Consider the following 19,216-nt stretch of genomic DNA (forward strand, 5'->3'; position numbering starts at 1 on the left):
GCGGGCGGTGCCGGGCGGCTCTGCCGCAAAGGCCTCTGGGAGATGTAGTCCGGCGGTGGGGGCCTGTCAGCCTCCCTCCCCGCGCCTCCCGCGGCAGCGAGGGCCGGCTGCGGGGGTTGAACTGGCTCGCTGCGGGGCAGGGAGGGGGTTGTCCGTCTCCAAGCTCCTTCCCCAGCCCCCACGACACAGCGCGGCGCTGGCGGGCGGGCAGACTACAACTCCCATGAGGCCGCGCGCCCCTGCCATTTCCCGTCAGCGCCTCAGGGGCGCAGACGCCTCCCAGCGGCCCGCGCGGCGGCGGCGGCGGGGCGGACTCCATATCCCATCGGCCCTCGCGCGCCGCTCCTCTCCCCCGCCCCTCCCCTCCCGCCCGTGTTGTCGCGGCGGCCCTGAGATGGCGGCGGTGGCGGCGGGCGCGTCGGGCTCGGCGGCCGGCGCGGCCCCTCAGCAGCAGCCGCCACCTCAGCAGCAGCCGCAGCCGGCGGCGGGCGGCGCGGCGGGCTCCGGGGAAGCGGGCGGCGGCGGCGGCGCGGGGGCCGGTGGAGGAGGAGGTGGCGGCGGCGGTGCTGGGCCCGCGCCGGGGTCGGGGTCGGGCGGCGGCGCGGCCGGGGGGGAGTCGTGGTACCTGGCGCTGCTGGGCCTGGCCGAGCACTTCCGCACGTCCAGCCCGCCCAAGGTGCGGCTCTGCGTGCACTGCCTGCAGGCCGTGCTGCCCCGCAAGCCCCCGGCCCGCATGGAGGCCCGCACCCACCTCCAGCTCGGCTCCGTCCTCTACCACCACACCCGCAACGGTGATCAGGCCCGCGGGCACCTGGAGAAGGCGGTGAGCCCGGGGTAGGGGGCAGCCGGGCTGGGGGGGCCCTGGCAGCGGGGCCGGCCTGCGGGGGCTGCAGACTAACCCACTGTCTTCTCTTGCAGTGGTTGATATCCCAGCAAGTATCCTTTTTCCTGGCCACCCGGGCGAGGAGCGACGCAGCCCGGCCACCACACTCTGGCTCCGACAGCAAAACACCTCCGCAGAGAGCGCCTGGCCCTGGGGGTGGGGGCTTACCTGGTGGTTTTAATCTTCTTCCATGGTTGGGGGCTGCTTTCCTAACATATATGTTCTCTTAAGGGGTTTTGGACGTCGGGCTGTTGCTAGTTTCCAGAGAGCGTTTAATATTGACTTAACTGCTGCTGCTAGATTCCCCAGTTTGAAGATGTTAAGTTTGAGGCAGCCAGCCTTCTGTCTGAACTGTATTGTCAGGAGGTGAGTGCACTGAGATTCCTTCAGCAGTTATTGGTCGTTCTGAGGCCGCAGGGCTCTTTGATTTGAGTGTCTTTGGTCTCAGAGTAGTGTATTGCTTCTAATAATAGGATTTACAAAATTTTTTGGAGGTCAGCTGTAGTGTGAAGCATAAGCCCAAAAGACATTTTGTCTTTCCTCTCGTGAAAGTTGCTGCTGGAATTGCAACCGAGTCCTCCACAGCGAAGGAAGTTTACTTCGCCAAAGTTTCTGTAGCCCTCGTTTAGACAAAGACAGGCTAATTTGGGGGGAGGGAGGGAAGTAGGTGGTTTTCCTCAGGCTTTTGTTGTGTTCCTAGGTTATTTTTACTCTTTTTCTATGGAAAAGCCTTAGCTAGTCTTTACTTTCACTAAAGCAAATGTTTGCCTTTTCTCTCAAGTGCAGGAAAAAGCGCACGTGAGGATAGTGGCCAGAGGAGTGAAAGGGCTAACGCTTCTGAACAGACTTTGAGTCAGGCATAGATGCGCGGGCCTGCGTGTTACATACTTGGCTTTGTTGCTTTTCCCGTTTTAAGTCTCCCAACCTATGAGACTTTAACAGGGGATCAAAACAGAATGCAACTAGTTTAAAAGTTATTATTGCTAGTGATGAAGTTCCCAGTAGCCTGGTGTTGATGTTGACTCGGATGCGCGTTTCTGTTTCAGAATTCAGTGGATACAGCAAAACCTCTGTTACGCAAAGCCATTCAGATTTCACAGCAGACTCCATACTGGCACTGTAGATTGCTTTTTCAACTTGCAGTAAGTGATTTATATTGATAGCTATGTTACTGTAGCACTGTGGCTGGGAAAAAGGGCTAGAAAATACCCATATTCTTTTTAAAAAGAGCTTGGATGTCTTCCCCTCCCCTTCCCCCCACTCCCAATCATTGCTGTTAATGGAGAGACAAGAAGAAAAGCTCATGCTATGAAATAACGTGTTGGTAGACTACAGTTTGGATCAAGGCCCGCTTTTTACCTGCTGAGGGCAGATGGGGAAGAAAGCAGGAAGGATCATCCAGTGGGCACTTGCAACATACAGCTTTAGAGGTGGGGCAAAATAAGATCCACCTTATGGCTTGCAGGAAGGGCAAATGTTCTCATAAAGCCTGCTGGAGTTAAGTTTGCCAACGTGAAGTGTTCGTTTGATTATTTTCAACCTAATTAGCATGCAGAGCAGAACTGGGAAGGGGAAAGCAGCTGGTGCAAAGACCTCCGAGCCATGTTACTCTTCCTGTTCTGTAATACGCTCCTAAGTGTGGCTACAGCTGCGCAGGTCAGGCTGTCTTTGCTTCTAGGAATAAACTGATGCATGTTGGAATTTGCGGTGTTTAACATTTGTTACAGTCTTGAACTGTGTAACTACTCTTAAAAGCGCTGATGTTCCTGAGTGATACGGTGCGTTAGGTGGGGAGCATATCCAGGAAGTTAACTGATCAGTGGGAAGAGCAGGTTATTGCTGAAGAACTCCTCCTGTTTTTCCAGGTTATTCTCTGCTCCTAAAGAGCCTCGAGGTGTTTAACGCGAGAGTTTAGGGAGTTAATTGCTCTTTTCAGGTACTCTGCTGCCCAGAGCTAGTTAGGAAGCAATTTTATCTTTGAAGACTCTTAATAGTCACCTGTACTTGTCTTTTCCCCCTTCCTGATGAGCTTAAACAAGCAGACCAGCTTTGCTGGAAAGGAATTGCCAAGCTCCTTTGTGTAGTTTAGGAACAGTGAATTGTGGAGAGCCTTAGTTTCCCATCGATTAAAGGACAAATGTTTGCTTTGCCATGAGTTAATGCCTGAGCACTCAGAAGCAGCCTAAGCGTTTTTCTCAGTCCCTCTCTCTTAGGATCCTTTCTTGAAGTTTGACATTCTTTGCCGGTTTCTCTTCTGTGTGGTATTTCCTTTCTGGCTTTTGCTTGACCACAGAAGGCCTGTGTGTCTCATCGCTTTGATGCCTGTTCTGCTACATCTGTGTGGCTTTCTACCTGAGTTTGGTAAAGGTGCAGAAGCTGGCAGGCGGGAGGGCGTGAGAGGCGCTCTGGCAGCTGTGTCATCCTCTCCCGGTCGCCTGAAACATACCTTGCGGGCTCTGCTGCTCTTGCTGGAAAACACACTGTTGTGCCGCTTACTCCAATGTAACAGTCCATGGTTATATTGGAGCTGTTGGGATCTGATCTGCACGTGATCTTCATGAATCGGAACAGCTTTGCGTGGTATGAATCTGGGCTGAGACATTTTCTTTGAGATGTTATAGACTTATTTTTTTCTTCTGGAGAATGCCAGGTGTTCCTGGAAAACGTTTATAAAGTCAGGTGTGACACACATAGCAAATACCAGTTTAGCACTTGTAGTGTGTAAAGCACAGGAATGATTACATTTTTTAAAATTGCTGATTGAATTCACAAAGCAAATGCCAATATCTTACAGCCTTTTTGTGTTGGTTTTTTTTGTTTCATTTCAGCAACTACATACACTTGAAAAAGACTTAGTATCTGCATGTGACCTTCTTGGAGTAGGAGCAGAATATGCTCGGGTGGTAGGATCAGAGTATACCAGGTGAGTTCCCTGGACTTTTTTCCCTTCCCATAGGAAGTATTTTGGTTTCCTCTAAATTTTATTTAGTGATATTCTGGTTTTATTTAAGAGATGTGATTTCTCTGTGGGTTTTAAAGGCAGGCTGATATTTCTGAGTTTCTCCAGCTCTTTCATTTTTCTTTTGAAAGCAATAATGCCCACCAAGACTCTGGGGAGTCTTTTTTTCAAACCGAACTTTGTCTTTATCAGCAAAAGTTTTCCCAGTAGTCTGGTTTGGCCTTAAACTGTCGTAACTGGGACTGTCCAAAGCTTGGATACAAACCTGAGAGGCTGGGATTTTGATTCCTGTGGCTAGGACTGAACTGTTCCATTTAGCTTTTAAACGTGTTTTCTGTGGCAGGTTCCCTAATGCTCTTTTTGTCTGTTGTCTTTGAGGGGGAGAGTGGCAGATTTGGTTTTTTTTTTTTTTTCTCAGTTATACACAGTTGTGGTTTGAGTAACTTTTTGAGTATAACATCATTTTGTTTCATTTCAGAGCACTGTTTCTGCTAAGCAAGGGGATGGTAAGTTGGATGTACTTCAAAAGAAAAATAATTTTATTAACTGGTATAATGCAAGTTACAGAGCAATAGAATGTCACTTGCCTGAACATAGGCTGCTTCTTTTGAGGTATCTTGCACAGTTATCTGTGCTTTATGTATTCTGTTTTGTTATGTGAGCAAGCACAGCATTAATATATATATGGCATGAGCCTTAAGTCTGCAGAATTCTTGTGAATAGATTTGGCTTTTTTCTCCTTTCTTGATTATGACAATTTTCTGGAAGGAAAAAGGATAGCTGCAGGTTGTCACTGGAGCTTTTGTAATTAGGGATGAGAAATCTGGTCATGTGAAAAGGCTGGTGTGTTTGCAGTAAGATGTCTTTGAGTCTGGTTTTGTTACAAGTAGATCAGTGTACCTGGGGCTCTACTGTGGTTCCCCGAGTGTTTAAACTGTTTAGCACAAAAATAATGCATTTTTCTTTTAAATTATAGCTTCTTCTAATGGAACGAAAGCTGCAGGAGGTGCACCCTCTCCTTACCCTTTGTGGGCAAATAGTTGAAAACTGGCAAGGAAATCCCATCCAGAAAGAGTCATTACGCGTGTTCTTCTTAGTCCTGCAGGTCACGCATTACCTGGATGCTGGGCAGGTACATGAGTTGTGCTTGTAGTTCCCATGTGAGATCTGGGGAAGAAGAGTACTGCTTCAAAAGTAGCTAATTATTACACTGAGGTGATTTGGGGGTTTGTTTTTTTGTTGATGCTCTGCTTTTTGTTAATGAAACTTAATTTCTATAGATTTTAATCACAAGTGGAATGAGGAGTGGAGAAATTACATTCCTTCTTCCTCGAGGAAAGGTTTACTGCAATAATGCTTACAACCACGGCAGCCACTCTCGCTTCCATGTACTGTTGGTGAAGATAACAGGCTTTGTGAATAATTTTGAAAAACATTTTGAGTGTCTGTTGGTTGTATGTGCAAATGTGAAGGGCTGATTGTTGTTAATCCTGGATGGGGCCTAAAGTAGTTGCTATTCTGTCATGCTAGTGTTATGATTTATGCATGAGCTAATTTCCTGAATGGGGGGATTTATTGCCTGGCAAGTTTTCCCTACTGAGTAAATGTTCAAGCATCTGGGCTGCAGGGGCTATGCCTGATGTGAATCATCGTTTGCAGGTGAAAAGTGTGAAGCCATGCCTGAAACAGCTTCAGCAGTGCATCCAGACCATCTCCACGCTGCATGACGACGAAATTCTGCCCAGCAACCCCGCTGATCTCTTTCACTGGCTGCCCAAGGAACACATGTGTGTGCTTGTCTACTTGGTGAGAAGGTTTTTTTTTTGGGTTTTTTTTTTTTTTACTTAATGCGTCTTGCTAATTAATGAGGAGTTGGTTTAAAAACTGCTTGGAGCCAGCAGCGATAGATTCTGCAGACCATATGCTGCTTTACATTGCACTGGCAGTTTAATTCTGCCACAGCATCTGTGAGACTATTGCTTTCAGTGATGTCAGTGTTTGAAGAGACTGCGCGAGAAGTTTGGAAACTGGAATGTAACTTTATTAATGTCCAAGCCAAATAGAATCAGATGAACTTGTATGAAATAGAGCTATGTTGGCTTGTTTTTACTGACAGAGTGACAATCGTGACTTCAAATTCTGCAACTAGTTGCCCTGTTTCTTAAATATCATGAAAATCCTAAATGATGTCAAAAGTTCGTTTAAAAAGCTGGTAGCTGAGGAGTTCTGTCAACTCCCAGGCATTTTCTCTTTGCAAAAAAATTATATCTTTGCAATCTTTCCCATGTTTTCCGGCAGGTGACAGTGATGCATTCCATGCAAGCAGGGTACCTGGAGAAGGCTCAGAAGTACACAGACAAAGCACTCATGCAGCTAGAGAAGCTAAAAAGTAAGGATAAGGGTTATAGTTTAGCCAATGCTGCAAGATTCCATTACTTGTTGCTAATTTAAATTAAAACAAATGAAATCCGCAGCAACCTTCTCACTGCAACAGCCTCCTATCAGTCTGTGTCTGCCACAGCAAAGAACTTTGCTGTTTTAAAACTGAGTTATTTTGAATACAGAAATGAAGGGTTTGGGGTTTTGACTGTAATTCAGTAAACAGAGCTGTAAATACGTGCAATTTCATGCTGCCTTTCTGATTGTCTGTATTTGGCTATCCAAGCTTTTGATTCTCTAAACCGAGCGTGTGTTCCCAAGTTTTTCCTTCAGTGGTGCTCAAACTCCCACTCCTGACAGTTCAGGCATTGTGATTTTGGTGGGGTTTGGGGGGGTTTGGTGTTGTGTGGTTTTTTGGGGGTTTTTTTAATGAAAAACAGCAAACCTGTGCCATCTACACATGGAGGAGGAGCTGGGCAGTATGCTGACCAGGTGGTCCAGCCAAAGCGCGCTCTAGATTTCCCCAAAGGCACCTTTGTGTTGCAGTCCTGCTGAACCACCTGCTCTTGAGGAAGCTGGCGAGGTGTGGGAGAGGCTGCGTGGTTAGGATGTTAATAACGTCTTAAGTAATTCAGTAAGTGAAGTTTTGTTCCCTTTTCAGTGTTGGACTGCAGTCCGATCTTGTCATCATTCCAAGTTATTTTGTTGGAACACATCATCATGTGTCGGCTTGTCACGGGACACAAAGCCACAGCATTACAGGAGGTAAAAATGGGGTTTCGTCACTTCCCTGCTTGTGGATGTAGCAGCGGTAGCTTTGAAAACATGGGAATTTCCGTTTTGAGGAAGATACTTGGCCTCAGAAGGGGGTTGCAGTGGGGCTCAGCTGCTAACAGCTACAGTCAGGCCTGACGCTGTGCTGGATATTGCAACTCTGAAGCTGCAGAGTTAGCCTCCTTCAGTATTTCATTTAAGAACACTTCGTAGTTGCTCATGGAGTCAGTAATTGATCAGTGGCTACAACTGACACCTTCCTGATCGTACATTGCAACATGACTGTCTTTTCCCTTTCACTCTGGTTCCTGACAGAGTGGCTCTTAACTCTTAGTGTTTGTTTTGTCCAGTTCTTCTGTTTTTAAGGTTCCCTGCCTTTCTGTCCTTTCTTCCTCTTACATATTGTGGTGCGGGGGGAGGAAGAGAGGGGTGGTGTTATTTAATGCAGGAAAGAACTGTGCATTTTTTTTTCCTCCATTCTCCCAGTAATTTTTAAATCCTCTTCGTCCTTCCCTTATTTATAGGGCGTACTGCTGTATCATCTCAACCTCTGCTGTCAGCCTTCTCATGAGTGTACTCAGAGGGTGGGGGGAAATTTAGCCTACTAAAAGAATAGTCATAGGTTCTGGCTCATAAAACTAATCACAAGCACGTACCCTGTGGAAGCTTTTTGGTTCCAGCCCTTCTCTCACATGCCAACTCAAGTTCTGAGTGTGTCAGATCTGCGACTTGGTTTGCAGGTGGTGCCACCATATGGTGGAGCTGCTGCAAAGCAAATAATTGAAAACCAGTTCGAGTCTGCGCGTCTGTGGGAGGGAGGTGTGTGCGTGGGGCAGCGCATGTACCTTGGCTGGGGGCAAGTGTAGCCTCCGCTTTTACCTCAGAGCACGACTTAGGGTTCCTGAACCAGTCACTGGGACTTACTGAGTGACGTGTGTGATGCAAGTACATGGGTTTAGAGCGTAAAATGAAACACAGAAAAGGTATCTTAAATCTTGTTTTTTTCCCCTAACAGATTTCACAAGTCTGTCAGCTCTGTCAGCAGTCTCCCAGACTGTTTTCTAATCACGCTGCCCAGCTGCACACTCTATTAGTAAGTGTCTGCGATTAGCAGTAAACTTTCAATGCTTTGAACAATCGTACCCGAGACTCATACTCATCACCAGTAACTAATGAGAACGTAGCGAGGCAGACGGTAAGGTTTCCTGCTGAGTAATGGGGTTTGTGTAATCAATTGCCAGCCCTGCGGTGGGGACTCGCATCCAGTGTTATCTAAACTTGTCAAAGGCTTAAATCCCTTTGTAAAATAAGTGATTTGTAGCATGATAGTAGACAAGGTAAATGCACAAGACTTACACTGTTCATGTTTGAGACAGTTGTGGGAACTGTGTAAGGGGAAGGGTTTATGTAGCATTGCTGTTTGAGTGTTATAAGAAGAGGGTTTTCTTAGAGAAATGGTGTGTTTTGTACATGAACATGCTATTTTGAAGGACTTTGTGTAGAAATTGCTTATTTTTCCCGAGAGCCAAGCAAAACTGAGACTTGTTGGTTACCTTTGCTACTGCTAATACCCTAAAATTTCCATGCTTTTGTGCATGCTTTTCTTTGCACTCTCAGCTTGCTGTACTTGTGTTACACGTTACCTTAGAAATACCGTGTCTTCTACAGGGGCTCTACTGCATTTCCGTTAATTGCATGGACAATGCAGAAGCACAATTTACTACAGCACTGAGGGTAAGATTTTCTTCCCAAACTGTTTATTGTGGATGTGTTCAATGTGGAAATGGGCTTGTTGCAATTGTGTGGGTCACTGAACAGTTGAGGTTGGAAGGAAAATCAGGAGATCATCTATATTAGTTGCACTAGTTCATTTATTTCTTTTTCTGTGCTGCTCACAGTTCAGGTCAGGAGGATTTATTAATAGCAAAATACAAGGCACCAAATCTGTGATTTATATGGGGTGAGTGGATTCTGGGTTAGATGTTGAAGTACTTGACTGTGCTGTTCTCTTGTATGTTTTAGCTCACTACACATCAAGAACTGTGGGCATTTATCGTGACAAACTTAGCCAGTGTGTACATCAGGGAAGGCAACCGGCATCAAGAGGTGAGCTGGTTTCTGACTGTTCTAAAAGGCTAAACATCCTTGGAGAGAAAACCGCTATCTGTTTGGGTTATTCTTTTTTCTGAATATTTTTGCAAAACGGCGCCTTGTGTGGCAGCCAGGGCAACTCCTTAATCAGGGTAGTCAATTAATGGTAAAGAAGCAGCTAGGCCAGCTGCTGCTGCTGCAAACCACTGAAGCAGTGTTCTGCATTGGGCGCAGAATTCTCAACAGCGCTGGGAGGGCAAGCTTCCCAACGTGGAGTGGGGGGTTCACTCCATCGTCTTGGCTCATTCAACATGCTCGCTTCAGCTTCCATCTGTTTAGGGCTTTTATTAGATGACATAAAACCTAGCGAGGTTTAACTAAACCTCCCCAAATAGGTACATGCACGTGTGTGTGCGTTGTGCTGGGAGCTGTATTGATACGAAAACGGAGCCGCGTGCGCTCAGTGATGTGTCCGATCCCTCAGTAGTCACTTTTCAGAGATGTGCTTGCAGGTTTCTTGTGCAAAGGCTGTAAATGACCTTTTTCACCAAGCACGTGGTACTTTGTTAAGCTTAGAGAGCACAAATAATAATTTAAAAAGCTGACTTTTTTTTTTTGCTTAGTTGATTTCTGGGTTTAATTAAATAGCAAGTCTGATGCAGCATTCATTTGGGCCTTGAACAGCTCAGATAGGACAGCTAAAGATTTTCTGAGGAAATATTAATGTTCTATGAAGTCTGAGAAAGCATGTTTTATATAAAAATTGATTTTAGGATCAAGATGGGCGTGGAAACTCCTAATACTGGAATGCTTATGCCATTATCTGACCAGTACAAGTAAACTGGAGTGCGTTTGTGGTGACTTGCACCCTTCTGATTTGATGTGCACTTGCTATAAAAACACTTGCTGTCAGTACTGTGAGCCTGTATGTGTGAGAAACACTGATTATCTTTCTTTTCCCCTCCCACTTTGTAGCTTTACAGTTTATTGGAAAGGATAAATCCAGACCATAATTTTCCTGTGAGGTGAGAATTCCAGAAACTGTCTACATGCTGATGTTGCACTGGTGATGGTAATACTGGATTTGTAGCGGGCTTTTTCTAAAAAGAAACCAAAATAATCAACTTCTTTTCAAGGCAGAAGTTCTGACCATGCATTAAATATGTTTTGTTTGGAGATGTGATTATTAGGCAAATTCCTAGAAATCTGCCTGTAATGCGTGTAATCACTGCACAATGCCTAGATTTCAACGCATTGCTTTGTCCATAGCTCTCACTGTCTTCGAGCAGCTGCTTTCTACATCCGAGGTCTGTTCTCCTTCTTCCAAGGAAGATACAACGAGGCAAAGTGAGTAGAAATCAGCGCACTTGGAAGGCGGGAGGGGGGGAAAAAAAGGAGAATCTAAATCAAGCTTTTTAAGATAAAAATGAAAACCCTGAGGCCTTGCTTTCAAACCTGTCAGCTCTTCTCCCTGTGGATTTTGTCCACCTTCTGCTTTACTGAGGGGAAGATACCGGGAAGCTGTTGGGTTTAGATCTCTTTAATTCCAATTGCTAATAACAATATCACGCCGCGTTCTTTAGTGGCACATCTGAAACAAAAGCTGTTCAAGGCAGGGCCTCTATTATAGTCATTTTTGCTAAATGAAAGGTGAGGTTTGGGATTTAAATGCTTTGTTTAAGGTCACCTGCAGCACACATTTATCCCTGGGTGCTAATATTTGCCAGTTAGATTCAGCTGGTTCTTAATGATGTTTCTTACATACTGGAGGGAAGGACTTTTTGAAACTTTATTTAAAGCTTTTTTTTTTTTTCCTCTGTTTTGGTAGGCGATTTTTGCGAGAGACGCTGAAAATGTCAAATGCAGAAGACTTGAATCGATTAACAGCCTGTTCTCTCGTACTCCTGGGTCATATATTCTATGTGTTAGGGAATCACAGGGTAAGCCTTCATAGTCTCTGCTGTTACCATGTAAATGTTTGACTTGTTGTTTGCCAAAGAAAATCAGGACGTTTTGTGAAATTAATCTTATTTTAAGAATGCCTGTTTATTGGTGTCCCACTAAAAGTTGGCAGCTTTACCAACTTATGTAATTCTGTAGCTGTAATTTGCATGTTTAATAACACTTCAACAAAGTAGCAGTGTTTGAAGTCTGTTCTAGAAGTGTGTTTTTCTGTAATGCCTGAAATCACTCGAAAAAAGGAGCAGAATAAAGGACAACATCATTCAACTGGATTGTTTTGGAAAGAATTGTGGGTACAAGCTCCTTAATTCTCATCATATGCCAGAGTGCATGAAATATTTATATTACCTTGCGCAAATAGACACCGTAATTCCTAGGACAGAGCAAAATTCCAGACAGTTTTTGATGTTTGGGTTATTGTCTCCTTAAGCACTTGTTAGCTAGAACACGGCAGCAGTTAGATTTTTTTTTTGCCACAAATTTAACATCTCTGTAATACGTGTTCACAAAGGGAGAAAATTTAAATAAATATATTATCCATTTTATTTTGATATCTGCTCTTCACCAGGAAAGTAATAATATGGTAGTACCAGCCATGCAGCTTGCAAGCAAGATACCAGATATGTCTGTGCAGCTGTGGTCTTCAGCTCTGTTGAGAGGTAAGTTAGGAAAAGGTCTTGTACTTTAAAAAAACAAAGAAAAAAACCAAAACGAACCCCAGAACGGCAAAGAGCCCATTGCTGCTAACTGGGGATTGTGTACGGGGATGCGTACTGATGCAAGCGCTTGCCGAGAGATTAAATGAAAAATTGCCGGGGTTTATAAAATACCACTGGAAAGATGGTTCTTCCCATTACCGATCTGCAGCTCTGGCGCTGCTGTACATATTTCAGTTGTTTTTCTGGGGGGTGCAGGATGCTGGGGAGAGCTCCAGCATCCCCATGGGATGGGCACGAGGTGGCGGGTGGTTTCTCCTGCTGTCGCTGAGTGGCAGTTGAACTGGGGATGTTTTGGAAAGGGCTCCGGCTCACCCCCCTGCAGCATCAATTCTGCTGCTGCTCTGCTCTTCCTGGACTGCCGTTCCCATTGTAGTAAACATTTGATTAAGTTTCACTTAAGCTTTGCTTCTGTGTATGGGCTTTAATAAATATAAGAGACTATTATATCACTTTGTTCATAAATATTGTTTAATCTAATTTACACAGGCCCTGGGATGCTTTGTTCAAATATTGACTAGCTTCTTGGCAGACCATCAACATTAATGCTGCCGTTGATTTGCTCTCACTAGAAAATACAGCAGTAACTCTACCCTTTCTCCAAGAACTTAACCCGCAGCTTCAATTTATATTAAATTGTCATGTTTACTATGAGCGTGGTGCTCCGCGTGGAGCACAGCAGGCCAGGCTTATTTTCTGCTTTGCCGTTGCCTTTGCTACAGAACTGCTTCCAGGCAGTTGAAATAATTTCCTTATTCATTTCCAAGCGGGTTCCCGTACAAAACGTGCCGATAGTAGACTGACGTATCTGCTGTAGATGAAACACTACCCCACGTTGGGCTGCCGTTACCTCCGGTGGTATCCACGAGGCTGGGAACGCAGAGAGGCAGTTTCGGTTCTACTTTGATTTTTCCCAAGAGTTTCCTCTGTAGAACTAATTGCCTATTCATGAAGAAAAGGTGCTTGATGAGGAGTAACAACACACAACCGTGTGTGTTCATCGATAGGAGGTGCAGCACCTTGCACCTGCCACATGTAATTTGTAGCTGAAATTGTGTGATTTGTAGTAGGTTGCCAGTCTTAAGTCTGAGCCGATACCTGTGAGTAAAACTCAGAGAAAGCAAGACACAAGGATCAGCGTTCGGTGTCTACAAAGCAGCGGGCTTCTGGAGTTCCCCAAAAGCAAAGGATCCACCCAAAATAAAGTGGTTCTCGACCGCTGAAACCTGTGTTGCTGCATGGTGGAGCTGCAGTGAGGAACCTGGGAGCTTCCCCTGCTCCCACTAGATGGTGCTGGAAGCTAAAAAGACCGAACGCAAACTGCACGGGGAGGAGGGGGGCCCTTCCTGGCCCGAGGGGGTTCCTTCCTCCTTTTAAAGCTACTGTAATGTTATTTTTAATAGTTGGAAACTAAAATAACAGCGAATCCTGCAATGTGTGCTGCCAGTACTACTGGCAAAGGGAAGGCTTTGGGGTTCCCTTATCCCTCTGCTACTCTCAGACGTTTTTGTTCAGAAGTGATACGGTATATCAGCCTTTTAATCCATTCAGTCATCAAAAATGGGAGCGGTCTTTCCAGATGAGAGAGCTGACGGGTGGGAAGCAAGCAGGGACAGCGATTCCGGGTGAGCATACGATGCTCTTGTCTTTCAGACTTGAACAAAGCCTGTGGAAACGCCATGGATGCACACGAGGCAGCACAGATGCATCAGAACTTCTCACAACAGCTCCTCCAGGACCACATCGAAGCGTGCAGTCTTCCAGAACACAATCTAATCACGGTAAGCAATCTTCACCTGGCAGTTAGGAGCGGTTTTGAGGCAAAACAGTGTGCTTTGCTTTGCTTTACTATTCCTTTCTTTCTGTTGAGCACGCTTCCCAATAAGTTGCCAAAATTTAGTCTGCTTCTTAGTATTTAAACTGGGCTGATAATAGGAAGAGGAAATGTGACTTGACTGGCTAATTTTTTATGAAGGTTATTAGGTGGGTATAGTCTTTGCTTCTTAGAAGCGTTCTCTTGGTACAACAGAACTTAGAATTCTTTAAGATCTTTGGTAGTGGGTAGCTGCTTCCTTTTGCTGACAACTATTGGTTTTGAAAGAAACTTATTATATTCTCAGGTTTCATTTTAACGTTTTAAGTCATCCAGCCTGCCTTGTTCTGGGCAACGCTGTTGTACGCTGCTAGAAGTGCAGTTTCTACTGATAGTTTAGCATTCCTGCATTGTTGGTTTCCGGTCAATACACCATTTGATGTCTGCATAGCCATTGCCTTGAAGTGCAACTTTCTTGGGACTTCAAATAGCGTTGTCCTTCCCGTCAGAAACATTTGTATAACACTGTTTTAGAAATACAGAACGCTTTCCTAAGCTGCAGCTCGGCAAAGGCGCAAGAGTTTACTGCTCTGGACTGAAATGTCCAAATGGGAATGTGAGATGTGAAGAACTTGACGTCTTTTTCTCAACATTCCCTTTTGGGGAGAAGAAAGGGGGGAAAAGCCAATAGGAAGATGCTGTTTTCTGGCTTTGCTTGCAAAAGGATCCTGAGGCTTGTGAGAATGAAAGTGTGGGTGACGCAGCCCATGTAGAGAGACCCCCCAGGCAGGTGTCTGCCCCCATCCAGGAGCACAGCCCAGGCATGGAGCCACGAGCCGGTGCTCCAGCCTCCCCACCAGTGCTTGCCACCGCTGGCTTGTGCATAATCTGTGCTGGTTAATAATCTGGAGGGGGAAGAGGATTGAGAAACAAATCCTAAACCTGCCCATTTTAGAAAATTTTTACTAACGTGAGGAGGAAAATATTATAGTAATGACATGAGTGAGGACCGGAGGCTTTACTTGCTCTGGAAGTGCTGTGGCTGCAGTGTGTAATGGGCGCAAAGACATCCAGAGTTGGGTTCCCTTATTCCTGCAAATGATGGTTTCCTGCGTTTGGAGGGTCAGATGTTGCCTGTGAGAGCAGGAAATGCTCTCACTTGCCGCTGACCCTGGATTCAGGATGGGAGTTTGGAATGCCAGGCACGTGGAGTGGCTTGGAAAGAAATACTGTTCAAGGGACTGAAGCTCCCCACATGTAAAACGAAGTCAAACCTGATACGCAACTTCTGGTGATGAAATCTTTAATTATCCCAAGGGTAGTGAAGGTGGGAAGGGTGAGCTCCTTCCCCTGGCCTTGCTGCTGTCCCCCCCTCCCCAGGCAGCGGCTGTAGGATTTTCATGCTGTTTGTTATCTTTCAGTGGACAGATGGACCACCTCCTGTACAGTTCCAGGCACAGAACGGACCCACCACCAGCCTGGCCAGTCTCCTGTGAAACAGAATAACTATCAGGACAGTGTGTTTAAAAAAAGAAAGAAAAGGAAAAAAAATGCCAAAAAAAGGAGAGAAAAATATATCCATGCGTAATCTTTTCTTCAAAGAGAAGGCAGCAAATTCCTCTTCTAGTGAGGGCCTTGTAGGAAACAGATTGCATAAAGACAACGTACATTTCATAGACTTGCAAAGTGAGAAGGGCATTTTAAGCTGCTTTTACATACGTGTGTGAATATACAGCTAGTGTGTATATACCTACTGGTTTTAATCTGCTTTCCTGAGAATTAAGGTTTAGTCCAAAGGACACTTGTTCCTTAAATTGTTAGATACCTACTTTTTAAAAATTGTCACAGGAAATGGACTCACACAGTTTTAAATACCAATTGTACTCTAAATATTTAAACCTTCCCTGGAGTATGATGCATGCCAGTTTTAATGTTTTCTGCGCCCTTCCCGCTCCTGGGAATAATTGGATTAAATCAAGATTGATTGTAGGGTGCCCTAAAGTTCTCAGCTGAGTTTCTGAGGCAATATTCTTCTCATTGCATGCAAGTCGTTGCTGGTGCCGTTTGTAGCCTTGCAGTGAAGGTAAGGATGAGACTGGAGTGCCGGCGGGCAGGGTGTTCGCAGCTGGGGGCTGCGTTTGCATCCTCGGGGTGGACTCCACGCAGAGCTCCAGACTTGCGCCGCGATCAGAGGAGCAGGTTCCACGTCCTGGATTCACGAGGGTGTGACGATGTGCCACCACTTTGTCCCTGTGAGGGTCTGTTGTCTCCCTGCATTGATGGCGGGTCCCGCACGGGGTAAGGCAGAACCACAGCTCTCTCCATCTCTGCTGCTTTGTCGTGATTTGTATGAAAGTCCTTGTCCTCCCGTCTAGTCCCTCCGTTGGCCGAGCAACTGGGAAATGGCAGTTTGCATCTTTACTGCAGCCTCAGCAGGGGAAGGCAGTGTCCGTGCCTTAACGACTTTTACAAGTCCGAGCTAAACTAGGTGGTGAAAACCCAGCTCCGGTGTAAGCCAGAGGCTTATGAGAAAAGCTAAATTGCAGTATTGCCCTTGGCAAACACGTAATGCTTCCCAACTTCTCTGTGTTAGCTTTCCGCTGTGAATTCTCACTGCATTTGCCTGTGCCTCTGCAGCCATCTCAAAACAGGAGAAACGAGGCCCAGGTTTCTCCTGCAGAAAGCAGTATGAGAGATGTTAATTCCATGAAGCATCAGCAGCTTTATAGCAAGGATCTGTGCCAGTCCGTCGCAGCGCCATGTAAACTTGCAAGGCTCGTTGGGCTGAATAAAGGTGTTTTTCTCTCTTGGTAGCTCTGCATATTTATCTACCAACTTAAAACGGGGAGGGAAGAGGAATCTGACAGGAAAACTACTTGTGCAGGGCTTTCTGTGATCGCTTCTTTCTCTGAGGGAGGAAGGGAATATTGTAGAGGAAGTATTTGATCCCCTTGAACCTTCGGACTTTTTATTGTAGAAGGAATACTGTGAAATCCATTGTTAGTCACAGAAGGGTTTGGGTTGGAAGGGACCTTAAAGATCCTCTAGTCCTGTCCCACTGGTCATTCTTTTTCCAAGTCTTGTCCCCTGTCTAGCAACAGCTCACAGAGCCACTTGCTTTTTGTAATTCACACACCTCACTTTCTACCACTGAATGATCTTAAGGGGACAAGTGCTCTTCCAATTACCAAAATGTGATTTGATTTTTTTTTTTATTAGACATGGGATCCTGTTCTCAGATGTCTGCTCTTGGAGAAGCCATATATATTTTAGGCCTTGTTAAGTCTCCAGCAGGGAAAAACTGACCTCAATATTGGTATAAGGAGAGTCTTCTTATTGGAATTGCAAGGAAAATATTCAGTGCTGTTTAACGTCTCCTTTAGAAGTCAAAAAATAGGAAAGAAAGTTGTGAGTTGGCACAGAGGTTATTTGGAGGTACCAAGTACCAGAATCCAGGCAGGGTGGACCCTGTTCAGCATCGCTTGCTAATAGTGTCCTGTGCTTGCCCGTGGTGCCCTGGCAGGCTGTGAGCGGCAGAGCTGACGGCCAGCCTGATGCGGCGTTCCTGTGGAAGCTGCCTGGCTCGGAGCACCGGGGCAGGAGCCCATGTCTGTGCCAGTGCCGCAGTGGCACCGTGAGGAGCAGGGTTCACGCTTGCTCTGCTTGGCCCGAGGCAGCCTGGCTGTGCTCAGGTGCCTGCCAGAGACAGCCCAACTTTGTAGGCTCAACAGCTGTCAAGTGCTTGGATTTTGGTCAGGAATGATTGGGGAAATCCTGCCTTGGGAATATTGATATCCCATGGAGTATTTTTAAGGTTCCCCCCCCCCCCCCTTTTTTTTTTTTTTGTATGGGAAGCAGTAACTCTCTTTGGCTGTCCCCTCCTTAAGTCACAGAGTTGCAAGAACTCAGGACCTGTTTTTAAGAGCCTGAATGCAGCAGCTGTTTCTGTGATGGTGCTGTTGGCAGCTGAGGCATGACTAGGAACTGAGAAATGTCATAGAAGCACAGAATGGTTTGGGTTGGAAAGGCCCTTAAAGACCATCTAGTCCCAGACTCTGCCATGGGCAGAGACACCTCCCGCTAGCCTAGGTTGCTCCCAGCCCCATCCAGCCTGACCTTTGGCACTTCCAGGGACTGGACAGCCTGTGCCAGCGCCTTGCCACCCTCACAGTGAAGAATTTCTTCCCAATATCCAAATCTTTCACCTTAAAATCATTTCCCCTTGTCCCATCACTAGATGTACTTCAAAGCTGCTAGAGTCCTATCGAGGTAATCCAGTCATTCTCTCTTTTATGTGTGTGTGTCTTCTATCATTCAATCTGAGGCAGTTATTTAACTGATTACGTGCCCATCACAGCTATAATAAACTATTTTAAATATTGGCCAAAAAAAAGCGTTGCTTCCATTAAAAAAAAAACAAACAACAAAAACACACTCTAGAGAGCTGTGGTTTAGGCTGAATTTAAGAAGAGCATTTTGCAGCAAGCAAGATGTCCACTGGTGCCTGTTCAGCTCCTGACCTTCTCTTGCTGCTCAGGGAGACCTGCAGGGCAGGAGAGTGATGTGCGGTGGCAGTTCCCCGGCTGCTTGCTGGTCCCCGTGTGCGGAGCAGCCTGCTTTGCAGCTCACGTCCCTTTTTGGGAGGGAAGGAAGTACTTGAGGGAAAGGCTGCCCGCTTGCTTCTGATGTATGTGCGCTCAGGTTTTGAATGGGAAGCATTTGCTAAATGTGGGAGCTGAACTTGAAATGTCAGGAGGAACAGTCTGGGGTTTCCCTGTCTGGGACAAACCAGCCTCACCTTGGCTGCGCTCACCCCCAGCCCCATGGAGTCCAGAACACTGCTCCACTTCCAGAGTCCTCTTCCCATCACAGAATTTCACAAATCATGTAAATTTGAAAATAACTGGGTGATTTTCTATCTCTAAAAATTCAATGTACATTTGTTACAATGTACAGTGCTTTTTAATTACACTTGTATATTAAATTATTTAATAGTTTTTGCTTTTCAGTATCTTTTGTATGTAGCAGAGATTAAAACAAGGACCTCATAACTGAAGTTCTTCCTAATTTTCGAATGCGTATGTAAAGTTGAACAGAAAACTAGAAGTTTACAGTTTACAAACAATGTTCTGTTAAGTGCTTGGTCTGTCTAACTTGATTTGAACAACATATTTCTAACTTTTTTTGTCCAAACATTTAATTCTCTATAGAAACAACATGAAGTCTTTTATGAACTTCTAAAAAAATTATTCTTCTAAAGATGTAATTTAGAGAACTGTACAGTTTTTTCTCTAGTATTTTTAAATGAGTAGCAAGAACTTACACAGAAGCATCTAATCACTGTTTTGTAGATAGTGTAAAAACTTATATATGTATAGAGAATGCAGTCTGAAGAAGTGTTTGCCTGTTGTATTTCATTTCCTACAGTACGACCATCAGAAAGGCCCGTGCACACATGAAATCTAGATCAATCTGGTGGCTAGGGAATTTAAAAAAAAAAAAAAAAATCATGACCTGCATTCCCCATCATCCCATACATGCACTCACTGTGACAGCACGAGCAAAAATTGACATTGATAAAATGTTAGGGCCTTAAGTTGCTATGCTGCCTGTGGACACATGGAGTTCAGCACAATGGA

At 45.4% G+C, this 19,216-nt stretch overlaps 1 protein-coding gene across 1 annotated transcript; it reads left to right on the forward strand.

Annotated features, from left to right (window-relative positions):
• The first annotated feature begins 526 nt into the window (after window positions 1-526).
• On the forward strand, window positions 527-18,574 carry MAU2 (MAU2 sister chromatid cohesion factor). The gene is made up of 19 exons (XM_040589592.1): window positions 527-823; window positions 919-936; window positions 1,184-1,249; window positions 1,930-2,025; window positions 3,712-3,806; window positions 4,321-4,348; window positions 4,819-4,974; window positions 5,502-5,648; window positions 6,141-6,231; window positions 6,883-6,986; window positions 8,011-8,088; window positions 8,664-8,729; window positions 9,018-9,101; window positions 10,062-10,111; window positions 10,356-10,433; window positions 10,915-11,026; window positions 11,617-11,707; window positions 13,418-13,545; window positions 14,999-18,574. Exons 1-19 carry the CDS (start codon window positions 734-736, stop codon window positions 15,071-15,073), a joined length of 1,653 nt encoding a protein of 550 aa, XP_040445526.1. The 5' UTR covers window positions 527-733; the 3' UTR covers window positions 15,074-18,574.
• The last annotated feature ends 642 nt before the right edge of the window (window positions 18,575-19,216 follow it).

This window comes from Falco naumanni, chromosome 4, assembly GCF_017639655.2.
Source record: "Falco naumanni isolate bFalNau1 chromosome 4, bFalNau1.pat, whole genome shotgun sequence".
Lineage (NCBI taxonomy): Eukaryota > Metazoa > Chordata > Aves > Falconiformes > Falconidae > Falco > Falco naumanni.